Here is a 20,389-nt window from a genome sequence, read left to right as displayed (position 1 = left end):
CGGAGACCTAACCCTAAATTTTCAAATCAAAACTAATCTACGGGACGTTTTTCGCTGGACAGGATGATTTCATTCGTGGCAAGAATCATGGCAAAGCAATGTGCTAAGAATCATAGTTATGGATTAGCACAAAGATCAAGTTCGTACCCTAGTTCAGCGGCGAACTTGCTATGGCGGCAACGGCGGGGCAGGTTGCCGTTGACGGCGGCGGAGACCAGCGGCGGGAGGTCGCTGACGATGAGAGGATGATCCGGAGACCCGAGGAGGCAGAGTAGGTTATGCGCAGGCGAAGGGTTTCAGAATTTTTTCCAAAATTTGACCCGTCGGTATATATAACCTAACCCTATCGGTGTGACCGAGTGGAACAACTCGGTGGCACCGAGATGCAAAACTGCAGGTAGTTATTGCAACTTGGTGTGACCGAAAGGTTCTAATCAGTTGCACCGAGATTGAAAACCTAGATCAACTAAGTGATCTCGGTAGGACCGAAAAGGATGAATCGGTTAGACCAAAATACACAAAGAGGTTTTGGAAGTTTAAGTCTATGACAAATCTGGAACTCCGAGTGCTCCTCACACAGAGTGGTTCGAATCTGACTTGATAAAACTTTGTGATGTAGCATGAATAGAGTTTGAGACAAGAAAAGCATAGATAGCTAGAGGGAGTTCTTAGGCATTCTTGTCCATCCATTTGGTAAAAGAGAAAAGGCCAAACAATCAAAGCAACAAATGGATGTCCTCGAATGAGTAAAATATGCAACCAACATGCTCACACAATAAGATGGCAAAAGAAATATGTGACGAAGCATGCACAAACACTCTAGCATCTATCAAGCAATTGGCGATGACTAGGTGATCTATATATAAGTATATTGACTTAGGAGTCAAATGAGAACATTTGATCATAGGTCATACTCATCGTTTAAGCACAAGTGGGGTTACCACTTTTACATAGAGCATTGTTGTACTCACACCATTAGAGTTGCTTTAACTCAATTGATTAGAGTAAAGCTCCCGCTAGATGTGATATCCCCCCTAAGAGGGATCAACTAACCTTGGGTTTTGTCGATGATGACTTCGTGTAGGTGTTGAAGATGTGGATTCTCAATGTTGATGTAGATCATTCGGAGCAATCCTTTGGAATGAGTTGCAATTTCAATACCTACATGGGTTAGTCCTACAAGGAACAAATAAGGATATCCATAGACATAGAGTGATGTGTACACAAGATGATGTCCATGGAAGCATTAGGTTACCTTGTCCCTTGTCTTACCAACAAGAGGGTTTGTGACTCCTTGAACTAGTGCAAGATATGAAAGTTGTTTGCACTTGTCCTTGCCAAAATGATATGAGTGAAGTATGTTGGCGGAGTCACCCTCAAGAACTCTCTAGTTCTTTTTCTTCGGGATCCACACCATCTTGATGGGAATCCTTGGAGTTGTAGTCATACTTGATGAAGTAGAACTTGATGTAGTCTTGGTAACCCACTTGACTAAGGCTTTGGGAGCTTCCTCGAATGCATCAATCTCCTCTTGAAGCTTGTCCTTGCCTTTTTGCTTGTGGTCTTGTGGTGGAAGATCATCTTGAGATTGTATTCCTTTGAAAGAAGTAGGATCATACTTCTCTTGTTAAGGAACAAACTTCGTCTTGGGGTATTGATCTTCTTCCCACTCAACTCCATTGGCATTGAACTTTCGTTCAAAACCAACACCTTGATTCTTCCAGTGTCTTCCTTGCTTGCGTACAATTTCCTCAAATTGCTTACTTCCGGCAAGGCTCTTGTAAACACCTTTCTCTATAATTCCATTCAATACGCTATTTTCTTGGTCAAGTGTAACTTGGCTAAGAGAATCATTAGTGGAATCAAGAGAGCTACTAGAAGCAACAACATTGGATTTAGCATGATTGTTGTTACTACTAGATGTAGAATCTTTCTTGTTCTTGTTACTAGATTTAACTTGTGGCATGTAAGTAGACAAGAGTAAACACTTGGCAATGTAAGAAGAACTTTTCTTGCGAAGATCATCATTGATTGCCTTTAAAAACTCATGTTCTTGCTCAAGGTTGAGCTTTTCAAAGCGTAGCTTATCATGAGTCTTTAAAAGTTCTCGATGATCTTCCAAGATAGTTTCATGAGCTAACTTAAGAGTGTTTAGTTCTTTAGTTAGGCGCTCAATCTCCTTCTTATCATTGTCATTCGTTTTATCTTGATTATCATGATTAATAGCAAGCTCATCATAGTTTTCATAACTAGAGTTGTCAACAAGTAAATCATCATCTCCTAGCAAATCATCTTCATCACTATTGAAATCAACATACTCGGGGTGTGTTACCTTTGGACCTTTAGCCATGAATCATCTCCCAATTCCTTCATTTGGTGAGTCAAATATGTCGAAGGAGTTGGTTGTCACAAGTGCTAGTCCGGCAACACCTTCATCTTGAGTATATTCGCAGTCGTAGTGATAACTTCTTTCGGAGTGATTGTCGGAGTCGAAACCGGATACCCATTCACCAACATGAACTTGATGTCTTCTTTTTGTGTAGCTTCTTGATGACTTGTCCTTCCTTTCCGAGTCCTTACTTCTCCGAGATGGTCTTCGTTCATAACGATCATCTGTACTCCTTTCTCTTGATGGTGATTCTTCTCTTCTACTTCTTCTTTTGTAGGGAGAATCTTCTCTTCTTTTGTAGGGAGCCGTACACTCATTGGAATAGTGTCTGGGTCTTCCACAATTGTAGCAATTGCGCTCACGACTAGAAGATCTTTTGTCATTGTAGGACCTTGACTTGGAACTTCTTTACTTGCTTCTACTCTTGTAGAACTTGTTGAAGTTCTTCACCATTAGACTCAATTCTTCATCGAAGGTTTGCTTCTCACTTGATGATGTGGGAGCATTACATGAGGCTTTGTAAGCACCACTTGACATGTTGTGAAGCTCTTCCTTATCCTTGAGTGACATCTCATGAGCAACAATTCTTCCAATAACTTCCGTTGGCTTGAGATCTTTATAATTGGGCATCATTTGGATCAATGTGCACATGGTATCATATTTCCCATCCAAGGCTCTTAGGATCTTCTTGATGATGAATCTATCGGTCATCTCTTCACTTCCTAAGCCGGCAATCTCATTTGTGATGGAGAGCAAGCCTAGAGTACATTTCAGCGACACCTTCACCATCCTTCATTTTGAACTTGTCAAGCTGACTTTGAAGCACGTTCAATTTGGATTCCTTGACAGATTCGGTACCTTCGTGCATATCAATCAAAGTATCCCAAATTTCCTTTGCATTCTCAAGACGGTTGATTTTGTTGAATTCTTCGGGGCATAATCCGTTGAAGAGAATATCACAAGCTTGAGCATTGTATTGTAGCATTTTCAACTCTTCCACGGTAGCTTCACGTTTTGGTTCTTTCCCATCGAAGAATTCACCTTGCAAGACAATACACACAATAGCCCAAATGACGGGGTTATTGCCAAGAATATGCATTATCATCTTATGCTTCCAACTAGCAAAATTTATACCATCAAAGTAAGGACCTCTACGGTGGTAATTTCCCTCGCTAGACGCCATACTCTCCTAGGTTGTGAAACCAAGGCTATGACCACCAAAAGCTATGGAAATCAAAGCAAATGGAGACCAAAGCTCTGATACCACTTGTAAGATCGAAAGTATGTCTAGAGGGGGGGATTAGACTACTTGACCAAATAAAAATCTAGTCTTTTCCCAATTTTAGTTCTTGGCAGATTTTAGCAACTTAGCACAAGTCAAGCAATCAACCTACACATGCAATTATAAGAGTATAGCAGCGGAAAGTAAAACAATTGCATATGAAGGTAAAGGGAGGAGTTTGGAGTGTGCAAACGCAAATTGGAGACACGAAGATTTTTGGCGTGGTTCCGATAGGTGGTGCTATCGTATATCCACGTTGATGGAGACTTCAACCGACGAATGGTAACGGTTGCGCGAGTCCACGAAGGGCTCCACCCACGAAAGGTCCACGAAGAAGCAACCTTGTTTATCCCACCATGGCTGTCGCCCATGAAGGACTTGCCTCACTAGGGTAGATCTTCATGAAGTAGGCGATCTCCTTGCCCGTACAAACTCCTTGATTCAACTCCACAATCTTGACGGAGACTCCCAAGTGACACCTAACCAATCTAGGAGACACCACTCTCCAAGAGGTAACAAAATGGTGTGTTGATGATGAACTCCTTGCTCTTGTGCTTCAAATGATAGTCTCCCCAACACTCAACTCTCTCTCTCACAGGATTTGGATTTGGTGGAAAGATGATTTGAGTGGAAAACGACTCGGGGAAGGCTAGAGATCAAGATTGGCGATCCTTGTTCGGTGACGGTGAATGTTGGTCGGGGTGAAAATCTGCTCTATCTTCGGTCGGATTGGCGATGACGTAGATCGCTCCCTTCTTGAAGGCGTCGTCGCGATTCTCATTGCCCGTCTTGTTGCTCCAGGGAAAACTCTGATCCTCGGATCGGGCGGTGGCGGTGCTTCGGTGTCGTATCCTTCATGAAGGCGCCGCCTTGAAGCCCAAGGTTCGTCATATGCGGCTTCACTTCTTCGCGATGGCGTGTTCACGGTTGAAGCTTTCCGGTGACCCTTATTAGGGATTGTGCTGTTGTGCTCAACATTTATGTATTATGTCTTGGATGTGTGTATTGTGGATGAGTGCGGTTGTACCAGACATTGATGATCATGACTTTATATATAAAACGGGACGAAAACCTTTTTCGACAATAATATCAACAATTGACCATGTCAATATACCCGTTAACCCTACCGGCGATGCGTCTGTGGATAAGCACGAGGGTCGGATCATACAAAACTTGTAAACGAGGGTCACATCAGTAGCGAATCTAGAATGAATTTGAAGGGCAGGCTTAACTTCAGTACACAGGCTGAAACTGGGTTATGATGGGCTGAAACTGGGCTGAGATGGACTGGGATAGGCTGGATTTTAATTTCGGAGGGCAGGCTTGAGCCCATCCAAGCCCGCCCCTTGGATTCGCCGCTGGGTCACATGGTCCTAAAATAAGACGAGACTAGTGATTTTGGCCCGGCATTCAGCTACGACGACCGAACGAGGGCTAGTGAGAAAGCCGTGCGGTGCACAAACGTAAAAGAAGGCAATTTGTCACGGTGACATGACCTGACCGGCCGCAGGCGTCGAGAAACCCGTATAATCGCATTCGTGGCCGCAGGATAATATAGTGAGTGAGTGCTGCTTCGGCCTGCCCCTTGCACGCGCGCAGAAGCCGCGCGTCTCCCACCTACCGCGAGCATGGTCACTGGCATTGGCTGACGCCGCCCCCGAGCCGAGACCAACCTCCACCAGACGCGAACGCCGCCGGCGCGGACCGTCGGATCACAGTCACCACCACGGAAGCAGACAAGAAGGCCCAAGCGTCAGTCAACACGACCCCGCGTATATATCCCACTCCCCCCACTTATTCCGAGCAAAACCCAAACCCAGACCCAAACCCCGTCTCCGCGCGCCACATCGCTCGCCGATCGCCGCTTCCAACTCTCTCTCTCTCTCTCTCTCTCTCTCTCTCTACATTTCGTCTCGCCGCGTACGGCCTGAGCGCCACGCCACGCCAAGCCAGCCCGCCGCACTCATGTACCATCCCCCGCTGAATCTCGCCCACCCCCCTCCGATGGCGGCGACCCGCACCGCCGCGCGCTTCGCCGACGAGCCCTCCAGGGCGCCGGCGGGGCCGACGCGGCCGCGGCCCGGGAGGGTCGCGATGCGCGCCCCTGAGTCACGGCGCCGGCGTGCGACGGGCGTGCGGTGCGGCGGTGGAGCGGGGTTATTCGGTGATGGGGCTTTGGGGGCTGGGGAGGCGGAGGCGGACGAAGGGGGCAGGTTCGTCGGGTGGTTCCGGGAGGCCTGGCCGTACATCCGGGGCCACCGGGGGAGCACCTTCGTCGTCGTCATCTCCGGGGAGGTCGTCGCGGGGCCCCACCTCGACGGCATTCTGCAGGTACCCGTCGCTCCCCCCCCCCGAATGGTCCCCCGTCCGCTTTCGCGGAAATGGATGATTCGCATTTCGGTGCTGTGGGTTGACACTTGACAGCGATTCTGCACGCGTGTTCGCCGTTTTGATCGCTTAGTTTTTGGTTTTGCCTCAAACGCCATTTTGATGGGATCGTTCAACAAGAGGGGGATTTTCGCAGATTTGTTCCGAATTCAGCATGCGCATGCCGAGTTAGGAATTCTTAAGAGGTTGGACGGTGGATCGCATAATCTTGCTGGACGTATTTGAAGAGAGTGAACTTCAGGCCATCTCCACGGCCTCGATTTTCCTATGTCATTGTTCGAGCTGGACAGCACACTTGCTTTCTTATAATAATTGCGCTGCAAAGAAGAGAGCAACGTCAAGAGAGAAACCGACGGCTGGTTGCGATATGAGTGGTCAAGCTAGTTTGATCTAAGTTCAAACCAGCTCTCCTCCTAAACTGATTTGTTGGAGAAGATAATAAATAAATTAACAGCGGCACGTTTACTTCATGTTAGTTTCATTGTGCCTAGCAGTCCTTGTCATCAAAACATTTCTGTTGAATATTGTTTTTAACAATATCTTGGATGGTGCGGACCCCAGAGAGAAAATGACCCAGTGTCCCGGTGTAAAACCACACATATTTTCCATCTGATAATGGGGTGGTGTCACTGTACATGAAAATTACCAAGAAAAAATCTTGCACCCGGGTAGCTGAGCCTGGGTTTGGATAGGTTGACCTGCTCCTCCTTCTAAAACAAGATTTATAAATAATAAAGATTTTCTGAGGTGTTACCTTTCATGAACCCTGGTCCATGACATTACCATAATGGCTTAACCAGTGTTCATTGGCTGAAATGACAGTTCACTAAAGGTGTAGTTCTGTGTTAATTTAAAGAGCGTAGTTTTGTTGAAATTTCCTTTAAAATGCATTTTTATATACTTTTGACAACTTATGTGTAGTTCCATAATATTGACGTCACTTCAACATGCAGGATATATCGCTTCTACATGGTCTTGGGATCAAATTTGTTCTTGTTCCTGGAACACATGTTCAGATTGATAAGCTCTTGGCTGATAGAGGTTAGCTGAAGATTTGCGCTTTTTTACTCTTTTATATGCTAAAATGCTTTGAAAAGATACGTCTTTTTTTTGTATAATGAACGTCCACACTATTGAAGTTGCCTGTGTTTGACCCTATTTGTTTATTTGTTTTTTTTCCTATATGCCGTATTTGATACGTATTTGGCAGCATATAAGGAAAGTGGGGTGCTTATTTGGGATAAGCATCGCTGAGTGAGTTCTGGATGAAGATTACATATAGACGAACATCCTGATTTTTGTTTTGCGTATATATAGGATATCGAGGGAGATGTATCCAGTCAGTTTAATAGCATAAGTATCGGGTGCATTCCGGTCATAGTTTGTCTCATCTCATCTATGGTTTTTCTATTTTTCGGTTCAGCACACACTTTTGGAAATGGAGATTAAGTATTGAAGTCATTTCTTGGTTCTTGTAGTGTTGATGGTTGGCGAAGTACTGCAAGTAAAAGCTACATAACCAGTGCTGTACTTTGTATTGATGCCGTGGTTGATGATTTGTCTTTGGACATATCTTTTCTTTAAATAGTATTGGTGATTGTACTACATGTTAGCATGGTGGTGAAGGAGCTCACTTTATGAATTTCTCAGGAAAGAAGGCCAATTATGGTGGTCGTTACCGTATTACGGATTCTGATTCATTAGATGCTGCGATGGAGGCAGCTGGCAGAATACGCCTTACTATAGAAGCAAAGCTATCTCCTGGTCCCCCAATGTTAGATCTTCGTCGACATGGTGTTAATGGTCGCTGGCACGAAATCTCCGACAATGTTGCTAGCGGAAACTTCCTGGGTGCTAAGGTTAGCATGGCATACTATACTGGTTTTCGGTACCATATCGGTTTCATCTATTTCTAGATGCAATTTTTTTACTAAGAGTAGTGAAAGGCAGATATAGGGGACCCATCTGACGTTTGAAAGATTAACCCTGAAAGTTGGAGGCGTATTCTTAACTTATTTTTGGCAAAGTGGCCACTGCAAAGTGTAGAGGCCAGTTGGCGAAGTGGCGTTAAGCACCCCTAGTGGTACACGAGGGGCTGTTAGCTTATTTTCAAATAAGTATGACTGTCCAATGATAGATGCAGTTGAAAGGGATAATATGCCAATGCACACATCGACTGTACATCAGATCAGACATAACTTAATAACTAACCGAACCGCCAAGTCACACATCAGATGGTACATAAGATCAGACATAAAATAACTAACTGGACCCATCGGGAGGTATTAATATTATGTACTTATATGAGTGTCAAGTTTTGGAATTTGGAACTACTTAGGTAAAGCTTAAAATTAAGATTATGAACCTCTATGTGGCATCTTTTTTCTTTTGCTTGTCTTGAGATAATAATGTTTGAGTGGGTTTGTGAACTTGTTCTGAAATGGCGAACTGAAATACCTCTCTCTTCTTGTGGCAGAGACGAGGAGTTGTTGGTGGCATTGACTATGGATTCACTGGTGAAGTTAAGAAAATAGATGTTTCACGGATAAAAGAAAGACTTGATAGGGATAGCATAGTTGTCGTGAGCAATATGGGATACTCCAGTTCAGGAGAGGTGTTAAATTGCAAGTATGATGTCTACCCCATTCACTTTGTAGTTTTCTTCTTATTCTGCAGTAACACTTCTAAAAATCACTATCAAACAGTCCACATAACTTCACGTAAGGATTTTTTTTTATGAAATACAAGATGAGACAGATACAACATTCTTATCTTCAACATCATCTGATATTAGTGTTACTTTTTCTGACTTTCAGCACATACGAAGTTGCGACAGCATGTGCTTTGGCTATCGAGGCGGACAAGCTTATCTGTGTTGTCGATGGCCAAATATATGATGAGCATGGCCGAGTCAATCGTTTCATGTCTATCGAGGAAGCAGATATGCTCATCAGAACACGCGCTAAGCAGAGTGAAACTGCTGCAAATTATGTAAAGGTTGTAGGGGAGGAGGACATTAGTTATGCCCACAATTTTCCTATCAAAGAGGAGAAAGAGCAAGTATGGGTTGGAAGAGATTTCATCAGTGATTACACTGCATCCTTTCGGAATGGTGTGGGTTTCAATAATGGAAATGGTCTGTCTGGTGAGCAAGGGTTTGCTATTGGCGGGGCAGAGCGGTTGAGCAGATCAAATGGCTACCTTTCAGAGTTGGCTGCAGCAGCATATGTATGCCATGTAAGTTTTTGCTTCTTTCTTGAGTTGGATTTAGGAGGTATAAAAGTGTGAGCTCTGAAGTTGCCACTTCTGCACTAGATTACATGGTTTCTAGGGTTCCAACATTGTTAACACCCAAACTTGAATATTATAGGATACTCTTATCTTCCAAACTGCTTTTGGTGTATGAACCATGAGGTCACGGGTTCCTGGAAACAGCCTCTTGCAGAAATGTAGGAAAGCTGCGTACAATAGACCCAAAGTGGTCGGACCCTTCCCCGGACCCTGCGCAAGCGGGAGCTATGTGCACCGGTCTGCCCCCCATCAGTGTGCACCATTATGTCCTATACATATTCCTCGCCAAAAAAATGTCCTATACATATCATGATGTTAGGCAACTATACTTCTCAAAGAACATTTTTTTTACTGAATATATCTTGTTTATTGACCCGAGTGGTACTTGTGCCATGTTTCTCCGGGAATCATATCTACTATGGTCCTTGGAATATTCTGTTTCCACGGGGCAAAAGTATATGATGTACATCAGTTCATGTATTTTTTGTATTATTGATGCATTGCTGTTGTTCCTTTTTCCTGATTAGGATCTTCTCATTTTTACATATCAGGGCGGTGTCCAAAGAGTTCATATCATAGATGGCACTGTTGGGGGGTCATTGTTGCTAGAATTATTCACAAGAGATGGTGCAGGAACACTAATAGCAAGGTATATTGAAACTCTTGCTCTTTCCTAGCTGTCATGAAACGTTAGTCTTGATGTGTAAGCCCACAATTGCGTACTTGCAATGCACCTATATGCCTGTTGAGCTATTGATTTATATAAGTTCTGCTAAATGCTCAAAACGCATGCATGCTATCAATGTCACAGCAGATAATATGCGCCACTATTTGAGAATGCCTATGATCTGGAATAGGACATATTTACTGCATATATATATATAGGAGCAAAGTGCAGGGAAATAATGTTTTCCACTCATTTAACAGAGATATGTATGAAGGAACGAGAACGGCTAGAGAGGAAGATTTTTCTGGTATTAGAAAAATCCTTCGTCCCCTAGAAGAATCAGGTGTCCTAGTGCAGAGAACAGATGAAGAGGTACCTCATTATCATGCGAACTTTGAGCAGTGGAAACACTAATAGCCTGAGTTAAGACATGCCTCTTTATGAAACTGAACAAAGCATTCTCTTTAATCTTTCAACAGCTTTTGGAAGCACTGAAGTCATTTATTGTTGTGGAAAGAGATGGTTCAATCATTGCGTGTGCTGCTCTCTTTCCCTTTTTTGAGGATAAATCGGGGGAAGTTGCTGCTATAGCTGTCTCTGAAGAATGTCGAGGACAGGGTCAAGGAGACAAGTTACTTGGTAAGACTGTTGCAAATCCACCTCTTTAGTCTGCTCAGTAAAGCTATGCAAACCTCTACTTTCAATTATTTGTCACAAAAGTGTATATTAGTTTAATTCTATGTTGCAAACATCTAATCTTGTGGTTGCTGAACCGTGCTGTGCCTTCTTAACTTATTATCTGCTGTAAAAAATTAGCCATGAAAGTAGGCAAAAGCGCGTCAAACAGGCACTAAAATAGGGTAAAGCGAGTGGGATGAACAGGATTATACGAATCCACCGTGATCCCAAACGCAGCCTATGACTTCAATACTTAAATTGCACATTAGTAGAAAGCATGGAGGCTGGTAATATTAACTCTAGAGCGTTGGCATACTGTTTGTTTTGCTTCTCCTTGTTAACTTTTTTTATGTATACTGTAATCTTAGTCTACCAACACGAAATGAATTAGAACTAGATATTTGGAAGAGAGATTTTGCTTAACCGAGAACTACCTCCATTTCTTGGGAATGTTTCCTATTAATTTTGTGTGTGTATAAACCAAGAAACTACAAAATCACCACAATTGAGTCTCCACCTTATATGTTGTCACCATTAACTTCATCTTTCTCTAGCATTAATTGTGCACTACAATGGACTAGTGTTTATCAAATACTTATCATGGCTGATCTACTCCTGCAGATTATGTTGAAAAGAAGGCATTATCCCTTGGTCTTGAGAAAATATTCTTGCTTACAACACGGACAGCAGACTGGTATGTAATTATGTTCTAGTTGTGGTCAAATTGGTCTTTAACTTCATCATATTCATTGTTGATGAGCAGCTGTGGTTAATCATGGAATACTTAACAGTTCCTTTGATTAAGAGTCAACCTCACCATCTTCCTTGATGCATCAATAAAACCTGCTATATCTGCTCATATTTTTAGAGTGCATTTTATTTCTGGTGGTGAAAATATGTTCATATCGTAAAGATGCAGTGCCGGATATTTTCTCGTGTTTACACTTGAACTTCAACAGGTTTGTCCGGCGTGGCTTCAAGGAATGCTCAGTGGAATCCATCCCAGTGAAGAGGCGAAAACGAATAAATCTCTCACGCGGATCAAAATATTACATCAAACGGCTCCAGCCAGCAGAGATTGGACATATGGCTGCCAATAATTTTGCGTTGAAATGATCTCTGCAAGCGAACAACATAGGAATCTAGTTGCTGCATATGAGGTTTATATGATAACTTCTGCAGCTGTTGTACAGTATAGAATTGTATATATATGGTATAAAGTCAAGTGAATAGTTGATAACGAGTGTCTGTAGAGTAGGACTAATATTTATCTGGCTGATAGCTGTGAGGCGTCTGGTGTTCTCGTGTGACCATAGTAGGAGATGGTATAAAGATCGGTCTCCTTCGGTCCTTCCCGGAAGAAATGGATCTGGCATTCTGGCTGGAAAACTTGCTAGTGAGTTCCTGTCTTGTCTTCGGGTGGATGCACTGAACAGCCCCCCCCCCCCCCCCCCCTGTACCGTTTTAAATATGAGGAGCAACAAACATAGGGGAATACGGCATATATTTTATTTATTGCGCAAGCTTTTGTACTGTCTTCCATTTTTCAGAATTTTGATTGAGTTTTCTGACACTTCCAAGTATACAGAATACAGTACTAACACGTGTTTTACTCCCTCCGTCCCAAAATAAGTGTCTCAGCTTTGTACGAAAGTTGAGGCATTTATTTTGGGACGGAGGGAGTATACTGTTCCACCTGTCTCGTACATGTCGATTTAGTAGAAACAACGAGAATACAACATAATGTCAATGATAAATTTTGTACATGAAGAACCGGACAAAGAATGTCGTAAATTTATGGTTGTAGTGACATGAACATGATATACTAACTAAGAAGTACCCAGTGTATGTGTGTCCCAGTAGCAGTATATGAACATGATTTTCTGGTTGGCTATGCTGCTGCTTGCACGAAGCTGCAAATTGCTCCATCTGTTGCTAACCTGCGCAGAAGAAAGCTCACTTCGCTGCGATTGATGATCAATACGCTTGTTTTCCCCCAAATGCTGCAAGCAACAACGTTGATAGAGCTTTGGAAACGTCTACCTGTGAAGATGGGAAAATATTAGATGATAACTAGTTGATTTACTGCATGGAGCAAAAACTGCAGCTCTAGGTAGCCAAATGTGCATTAATATGGGTGATCAACGGTTATTGCTAGACTAAGAATAAGCAAGCAAGAGGAACTATGCTTCTATTTATGTAAGATCAAGCGCAACTCAGCAGACATGCTGGCAATAAAGAAACCGCTACAATTTACGACATATTGGACAAGGAAGATCTAACATTGACAAGAATCAGAAAGATCGCCGTAGGAAGGGCAAGGGAGCCCTATTGACTTTGCTTTGTTTGATTGAGAGACAATGAGTTCTGTGAAGTGGATGTCAAGATGATCATTTTTTTGGGATGTGCAGTGACAAAAAAAATATCAAATCGGCTCAGTTACGAATAGTACCATTTTCTCCTACATTGTACTTACAATGGTTCTGGTAACAATTACTGCTTGAATGACCAAGCGATCCCATTCCCCTCCACTTCTATTGTTCTGCACTTTCATTATTCTCTTTGTTGCCTTCTCCTTCCAATCAAGCATGGAAAAAGTGGCAGCTGCAAAGGACACCATTGCAGTAGGGATCACTGGCATAATTCATTGAACTGAAAGGATCAGTAAACATGGCATATATATTGTCAAATTGTCACGTCATGCTTCATGATTGATGTATCCAGAGTGAGCTCGCTTGGTGCATGGTTCAAACCAACACATACAAAACAGCCAAATCCTTCCTAAATTAATGTTTACAAGTTGTTCATTATGGTAATACTTAGATGACTGCATTGCCATGAACATGACACCACTGGTCACCTGGCCTATCTTCACCCCTGGATGTATCCCTTTTCTTTTATCAAACTGAGAAAAATACTTGTTTGTGATTCAAAGAACAACATTTAATGTGTACTTTAGGCTTTTTCGCATATATTGAGCAACCGCAGTCTCAGTTACATGTCAGACCAACCGTACACGAGCTCACTCCTTAGATTACTCGTGTGAAGCCTTCTAAAACAATAAAAAGGAAACCAACGCAGCGGTAATTAAAATCAGAGTGGGAACAATATGCTAAAATATATAACATGGATCTAATCGATGAAGATGGGAGAAAAATAACTATCCCCCCCCCCCCAAAAAAACAAATACTCCCTCCGTCCGAAAAGATGATAAAAAGAGATGTATCTAGACTAAGTCTAAGTCTAGATACATCTCTTTTTATCCATTTTGATGACAAGTATTTTCGGACGGAGGGAAACATGTGGCAACCAGCACCTACTACCCCAGTGACTCATTTCAAGTTTACAACCATAGTTTATACAGCCCATGAGCTGGAAATCCCACAACTTCGAATCAAACTTGATACACAGCGAGAAAGTTGCACAAAAGACAACACCCTGGGTACAAAAGTTGCAATCAGATAAAACATGTTGCATGGACTTTCATATGGCTCATCAATAAATAATCAAAATGACTTTGTATGCCAACCCTCAATCTCAAGCGAGAAACACTGTTACAAACAGTAAACAACAAGAGGTAGACAATCTTCTACCTTATTCTTTGTGAAACTGGTATAAAAAAGAAAAACCTTAGATTTTCCCAAACATAACTTGAAATACATCACATTTGATTCTACTTTTTTTGCAATATTCATCAACAACTCCTCTATATTTCGCTATATTGAACTATTTTGAATAGTCTGAGAAATCTGGAAGCATTAGTTTATGACAGAGTGATCATGATTTTTCGTTGGAGGTAAAGGTTCTCCTGCGATTTTTTACACAAGTTCAGCAGCTGAGTAAATGCCACTATCTGACATCTCTCAAAGAATAATTTAAGCACTGAAAACCTTTTCAATCAATTTTATTTTAATTTGGCCACAAAAACAAAATTAATGAGACAGTGTCAACAACAGCCTTACAGTTACATGTGGTGCATTTACAGCAAAACTTTTCGTCCAGCAGTCAACTTATCTTCCAGTCTTCCCATGAGACAATATGTCTTGGAAGGCCTTCACGTCATCAACTGAGAAGGAAGGTTTTCTCTCAGCAACCAACTTCATTATCTCTCGGGCATTCCTGTCCTTTTTAATTACCATAAGGCCTTTCAGCAGATTGTGAATGGTATCGACACTTGGAAACCAGTTCTTCTCCATGCTGTCTTTGCACAATCTGAATGCCAAATTAAACTCCCTTCGCTTACATAGGTAATGCACCATTGTCTGGTAAATCCTTTCATTTGGCTTGCATCCCCTCCCATGCATTGCACCAAAGACCGTCTTCGCCATCTCATGCTCACCTATCACAAAAAATCCCTTAATAACCAAGTTATATGTGATCTCATCCGGTGTTATCCCCGCTGCATACATTTTCCGCACCAGATCATTTGCCTGCCAGCCCCTTCTCCTGTTGATCAGGAACTGAATCCTTACATTGTAACTGGTTAGCGTGGGCATGCAACCCCTCAACCTCATGAGGTTCCACAGGCCATCCCCAACCTCACGGTGGCCATTCTTATAGAACGCAGCCATCAGTGTTGTGTATGTGATGACATCGGGCCGCACTCCTTCCTTCTCCATCTCCTGCATTACCCGGTACGCTGCATGGAGCTCCCCCATGTCGCACGCCATCTTCACCACTGTGTTATACGAAATGTCATCCAGCTCAACCCCGTACGTGGGTGATGCCTCGTCCAACAGCTGCAGGGCCTCATCAAAGAGCCGTGCTTGCATCAGCACCTTCATCGTGGCATTGAGCGACTTGACCGTGCGCTCGCACCCGTACATCTCCATCTCCCTGAAGGTCCGGAGCGCGTGCTCCGGCATCCGGGCCCTCCCGTACAGGCCAATGATCCTGATGACGAACCCCTCCCGCCTTCCCTGGGGCAGCGCCTTGTGCTGCTCGAGGATCTCCTCCACGAGGTCATTCCGTCGAGCACCTGCCAGACGCGCCACCGCGTCCTCGAACGCGAACCTGTTCTCGACCAGCACGCGGTTGTCCGCATTGGCCTTGAACAGCTCGTACAGCCGCACCGGGTCTCGCTCGCTCTTGATCCTGACCAGCACCGGCGCCTCGGCGTCCGCGGGCCCTTCCGGCCGCGCCTCGGCGGGGGGCGAAGAGGCCTGGCGGCGGCGCTTGGAGGCCGCGACCGCGGCGCGGCAGGAGGCGATGGTGGGGAAGTCCGGCGGAGGGGAGTGCCCGCCCGCGCGCGCGGAGAAGGGGCGGCAGCGGGGGTGGGAGAGGCCGGCGGCGATGATGGTGAGCGCGACGGCGTCGAAGGCGGCGCAGAGCTTGCGGAGGGCGCCCAGGGATAGCATCTGATCCGCGCGATCCCGGGGCGGAGCGGGGCCAGTGCGGGGCGGCTGGGTTTCCGGGTAGGTTGGGCGGGTGGCTGTTAGTTATGACGGCGGCGTGGAGGCTGCCATGGTCGGGGGCGGAGGCGGGGAGTGGTACTGGATGCGAGAGTTACTTCCACCACGATGGCTGCGTGGATGCGCGACCCACCGTGCAGTCGAATGGCCTCTCTCGCTAAAGCCCACCAGTTCATTGCAGAAAAGCCAGCAAGTACCCAACCCTGTTGTTTTGGACCATGGGCTGGTTATTGGGCTTAGGTCGGGCATTCCGATGGACAATGGGCCGAATGAACAGCTGGGGGGTCATATTCTTCAGACAGTGAGTTAGTGCATGTACAATGATGCTATCTTAGGAGTGTCATGTAGGATAAATGATGAGGTGGAGGAAAAAGAACTCATAAAAAAAACTTATCGTTTCTTATTTAAAATAAGACAAGAAATGATATCTTAGCACAATGTGTGTCACCACGTTTTTAGGAATAACTAATTATAAAGATAAGGCTAAGAAATGACCCATTGTAGATATCTTTTTTTATCATCTCTTAATTATATATAAGATCTAAGATAAAATTATTTTATCAATCATTGTACATGCCCTTAAGTTTATCTTTTACTGAAACATTTCTCAAAAAAAAAGATTACTGAAAGAATCCTAAGCACAGCGTTTGAAATAACGTTGTTATTCGGTTTAATGAAAAACAGCAAACAATCATCAGTTTGAAATAAATTTGAAATTCAATTTGGTTGGGGTGCGCCGAGCCAGGCAGTAGTGCAATGCCTAGACAATACACGAGGGTTCTAATGGTAAGCCATTGTGATGAACCCTTCTCCATAAAAAATAAATTTAATATCATTGTAAGCACATGGCCTATATATCATCAGATATTAAACTAATAAAAATAGGTACTACATTTGATCTTAGCCAAAAGGCAGAGAAAGATATGAGTTGTGTTGTACAGCCACGCCTCGTTGTATAGAACTCCTCCCGGCCGCGCTTCTCGTCGCTAGTCGAGGTGGTACTACCGCTGCCTTCTCTTCTGTCCCGCTCCAGTCTTTTTTTTTAGACAACCCCGCTCCAGTCTACGCGGCACGGGGACGCGGGCGGCTGGGCCCAATTCGAGAGCCCAACGGTCTGAATCCGGTTGGAGTTGAAAGCCCATCTGGTCTCTGTTCTATTTCCTTTTGCCTTTTCCCTATCCCTCAAAAAGAATTTTCTTTTTCCCCTGGCCGAACTAAAAAAATCAACCAATAAAAGAAGAAGAAAAGTTGTGATGGATACGGACGCAGTGCTGGTACGCTAGTCAATAAAAATAGTTCGGTACGGGCATTATTATGAAAAAAAAAGAAATACAGGATGACCCGTGGCTTTCCAAAATTACATATTTTCTACCATTTCTAAAGGCAACTCCAACGGGGAGACCCAAACGGACACCGTTTTTGTCCGCTTTTCGTCCGTTTGATTCGCCCGTCTGTGTGTCCGTATCCGCTTTTTTATTTGGATCGGCCCGTGCGCCCAACGGAAAGCAGACTCATTTTGTCCGTGTCCGCGTTAGCATTAAATCGAACACCTTGTGGGTGAGCTCCCACGTCGCCCCGCGCCGCTCCTGTGCTGCAGCTCTCGCCGGGCGCGCCCTGCCGTGTCCTCGGCGCCCGCTCGCACGTGGCGCAGCTCGCCCCGGCCCCGGGCCCGCCGCGCCCGCGTGCCTCGCGCTGCAGCTCGCCGCGCCCGCCGCCGCTCATGCACGCCGCGCCAGCCACCATGCTCACCACGTTGATGATGAGCCCGTCCATGCCCACGTCGCCGTTGGGCGCGGCCAGCGGCGGCGCCTGGGGCCTGTACGTCGGCTGGTGGAACGGCCACGCGCACTGCCCGGCGCACTGTGTCGCTGGGTTGCCGGCCCACACGTAGGCCATGCCGGACTTGGCGTCCACGGTCCCGTGTCGGCCGCACCGGCTCATGCAGAACCCCTCCACGCCCACGTCCTGCGCCGTGAGGACCAGCCCACACGTAGGTACAGCTGGTGGATGCTGCTCCACCACTGGGACACGGAAGGCGCCGGGGACGCGCGGGACGCGGCGGAGAGGAAGAGGAGGAAGTCGGAGACGATGGCCTTCTGCGCAGCCGTGCTAGCGTCGCCGTGCTCGCCCGCCCGTGCTCCTGTCGCCGCGCCAGCTCCGCTCGTGCTCGTCATCGCGCAGCCGCTAGCTGACCCGCGCGACGGAGCTTGAGCGCTGCGTCGGGCACGGCGCGAGGAGCAAGGCCGGGCGCAACTCGACGGGCGGCGGCGCTCCAGCTCCGGCTGCTACGATGGTCGGGGTACGGGGAAGGCAAGGCGAGGCCGGGCGCGGGGAAGGGGAGGCGAGGCGAGGCTGGCTGCCGACGTGGGTGTACGGGGGCTGGGCAGAGAAAAAGGAGGAAAGAGAGATGTGAGGTGGTGAGTCTGTGCCAGGTGGGCCGGCCTCGCATGCAGCGGATGAGAAGGACGCAAAGAGCGCCCGCTTTGTGTCCGTCTCGAACCCAAATGCAACCCAAATTTACGTCTGAAAATGGGTCCGCGCGGACACAAAGCGAACAGAAAATAGAAACGGGTCAGCGCGTTGGGCAGTGTGTTTTGTCCACGCAAATCCAAACGGACATGCGCGAACGAAATGAGTCCGTCCATTGGAATTGCTCTAAGGCTGTCGTGATGGCATTCCGTCCAGCCTACGCGGCATGGAGACGGGCAAAGCCACATGCAGGGCGCCTACTGACTCGTGCGTACATCGATGGTAGACAGGAGAATCATGAACTCATGATGCGGTGCAGGTGTATTCCATCCTAGATGGGACAAAATCAGCCATCAGCTTCGGAAGAGAAGACGGGCCTTGCTTTCTCTACACGTGCTGCTGTTGGTCCTGTGTGTACATCAGTACATCACCTCCCGTTTGGGGGTATATTCTGCGTTGCAAGATCGCTAGGAGGATAGTGTTGTCATATGCATTGGACTCTGCTTTTTTATTTTTTATTTATCTAAGAACCTAAATCATTATACCTAATTTGACAGAAAATGCTATAGTAGAGATGCTACATCTTTGGTGCGCCAGAACGAACGATGGCTCTGTTGAGTAAAAAAAGCAATTTCTCGATTAGATTAATCCACGAGTAAATCACTAGTATGACATTGACACAAATAAACGCATACTGATATTCAGTCAAGCAATTAAACCCACATCTCTTCTCAAGCTTCAATAGCATGTAGAAGAGAAACCCTTATAAGGAGGTCCAACTTGTCTTCCACTTTCGGGATGAGACTAAACTTCCCACTCCACCTAGTGCTAATAAACCCACATGGGCCCTCAGAGATTTTTCAGAAATTGCTATATGGGCCTAGAGCCCATCTCAAATTTCAGCAATCCCCCATCAGATCTCGAGGGGCCATTGTGTTCTCTGTTCCAATTGTTGTTTCGATATACCAGTATTTCAGTGAAGACCTGTTAAGGTTGAGCTTCACTTAGAGCAAGTAGCTACACTCCTTCATAACTAAACAATGGACTATGGCTTGAATTGTCAGTTTGGCGTAAAGAAGTTTCACCACATGTCTTACTAGTAGTGGGCTGCCGAAGGCTGACCCCCCGGGTGGAGCATATAAGTCACACTCCTGGCCTATTCATGAGTTTACCAGAGATCATCCCAATCTCATAGACCGTGACCAGCAGTCAGGCTCACATAGGTGTGTTCCTCTAAAGATCGCTCCGTAGGAAAGCATCTTGCTTACATAAGCTTTGGAACTCATTAAGACAATAGTCATCCTACCATACAATCTTGAGAGTATTGTATCTCCAACGCAGTGGGTTAGTATAGTTACTCTCCTCAGTTCACCACTGGCTTGTTTTCTCAGGTCCTACTTCACGGGATCTCCGATCACATAGGTTGGGTTACCACCATGGCAACTCATGTGGGTCTCATACACATCTCCCTCGATGCATTATCTATCACAACGCGTGATAACCCTTTCGTAAAGGGATCTGCCAGATTCTTAGCCATATGGACATAGTCCAACACTATCACTCCGGAGTTTCTTAATTTTCTGACAGCTTTTAATCTCATTCTTATGTGTTTGGTGGACTTCATGTTGTCCTTTGAACTCTTCACCTTGGTGATGACAGTCTGATTGTCACAGTTCATAAGGATAGCCGAAACCGGATTATCAACCAATGGCAAGTCCATCAAAAGATCTCGAAGCCATCTCGCTTCAACACCAGATGTGTCTAATGCCGTTAATTCTGCTTCCATTGTCGATCTTGTTAAGATCATTTGCTTG

General features: G+C 45.3%; 2 protein-coding genes and 1 non-coding gene across 3 annotated transcripts; 1 reads left to right on the top strand and 2 right to left on the bottom strand.

Annotated features, from left to right (window-relative positions):
- The first annotated feature begins 5,470 nt into the window (after positions 1-5,470).
- LOC123150984 (probable amino-acid acetyltransferase NAGS2, chloroplastic) lies at positions 5,471-12,095 on the top strand. The gene is made up of 10 exons (XM_044570781.1): positions 5,471-6,002; positions 7,013-7,100; positions 7,710-7,918; positions 8,536-8,687; positions 8,876-9,296; positions 9,902-9,999; positions 10,278-10,389; positions 10,497-10,656; positions 11,317-11,389; positions 11,655-12,095. Exons 1-10 carry the CDS (start codon positions 5,637-5,639, stop codon positions 11,809-11,811), a joined length of 1,836 nt encoding a protein of 611 aa, XP_044426716.1. The 5' UTR covers positions 5,471-5,636; the 3' UTR covers positions 11,812-12,095.
- Positions 12,096-12,230: 135 nt separating this feature from the next.
- LOC123150985 (pentatricopeptide repeat-containing protein At1g80150, mitochondrial) lies at positions 12,231-16,242 on the bottom strand. Its single transcript, XM_044570782.1, has 3 exons — positions 14,658-16,242; positions 13,172-13,299; positions 12,231-12,738 (listed from the first exon to the last, which is right to left on the bottom strand). The coding sequence occupies exon 1, from the start codon at positions 16,050-16,052 to the stop codon at positions 14,706-14,708; it is 1,347 nt and encodes a 448-aa protein (XP_044426717.1). The 5' UTR covers positions 16,053-16,242; the 3' UTR covers positions 12,231-12,738; positions 13,172-13,299; positions 14,658-14,705.
- A 590-nt stretch (positions 16,243-16,832) lies between these two features.
- On the bottom strand, positions 16,833-17,031 carry LOC123155075 (U2 spliceosomal RNA). Its single transcript, XR_006477206.1, has one exon. It is a non-coding gene; the product is annotated as a U2 spliceosomal RNA (small nuclear RNA).
- Positions 17,032-20,389: the final 3,358 nt, after the last annotated feature.

Source organism: Triticum aestivum, chromosome 7A (genome assembly GCF_018294505.1).
Source record: "Triticum aestivum cultivar Chinese Spring chromosome 7A, IWGSC CS RefSeq v2.1, whole genome shotgun sequence".
Classification (NCBI taxonomy): domain Eukaryota; kingdom Viridiplantae; phylum Streptophyta; class Magnoliopsida; order Poales; family Poaceae; genus Triticum; species Triticum aestivum.
Note: the sequence above shows the minus strand (reverse complement) of the source record. Positions and strands in the feature narration are given on the sequence as shown.

Excerpts from the sequence above, each read along its gene's own strand:
- LOC123150984 (XM_044570781.1), top strand. The coding sequence starts at position 5,637 with ATGTACCATCCCCCGCTGAATCTCGCCCACCCCCCTCCGATGGCGGCG. Across the intron at positions 7,101-7,709 it reads TAAGCTCTTGGCTGATAGAG|GAAAGAAGGCCAATTATGGT; the intron begins GTTAGCTGAAGA and ends TGAATTTCTCAG. Across the intron at positions 7,919-8,535 it reads GAAACTTCCTGGGTGCTAAG|AGACGAGGAGTTGTTGGTGG; the intron begins GTTAGCATGGCA and ends TTCTTGTGGCAG.
- LOC123150985 (XM_044570782.1), bottom strand. The coding sequence starts at position 16,052 with ATGCTATCCCTGGGCGCCCTCCGCAAGCTCTGCGCCGCCTTCGACGCC.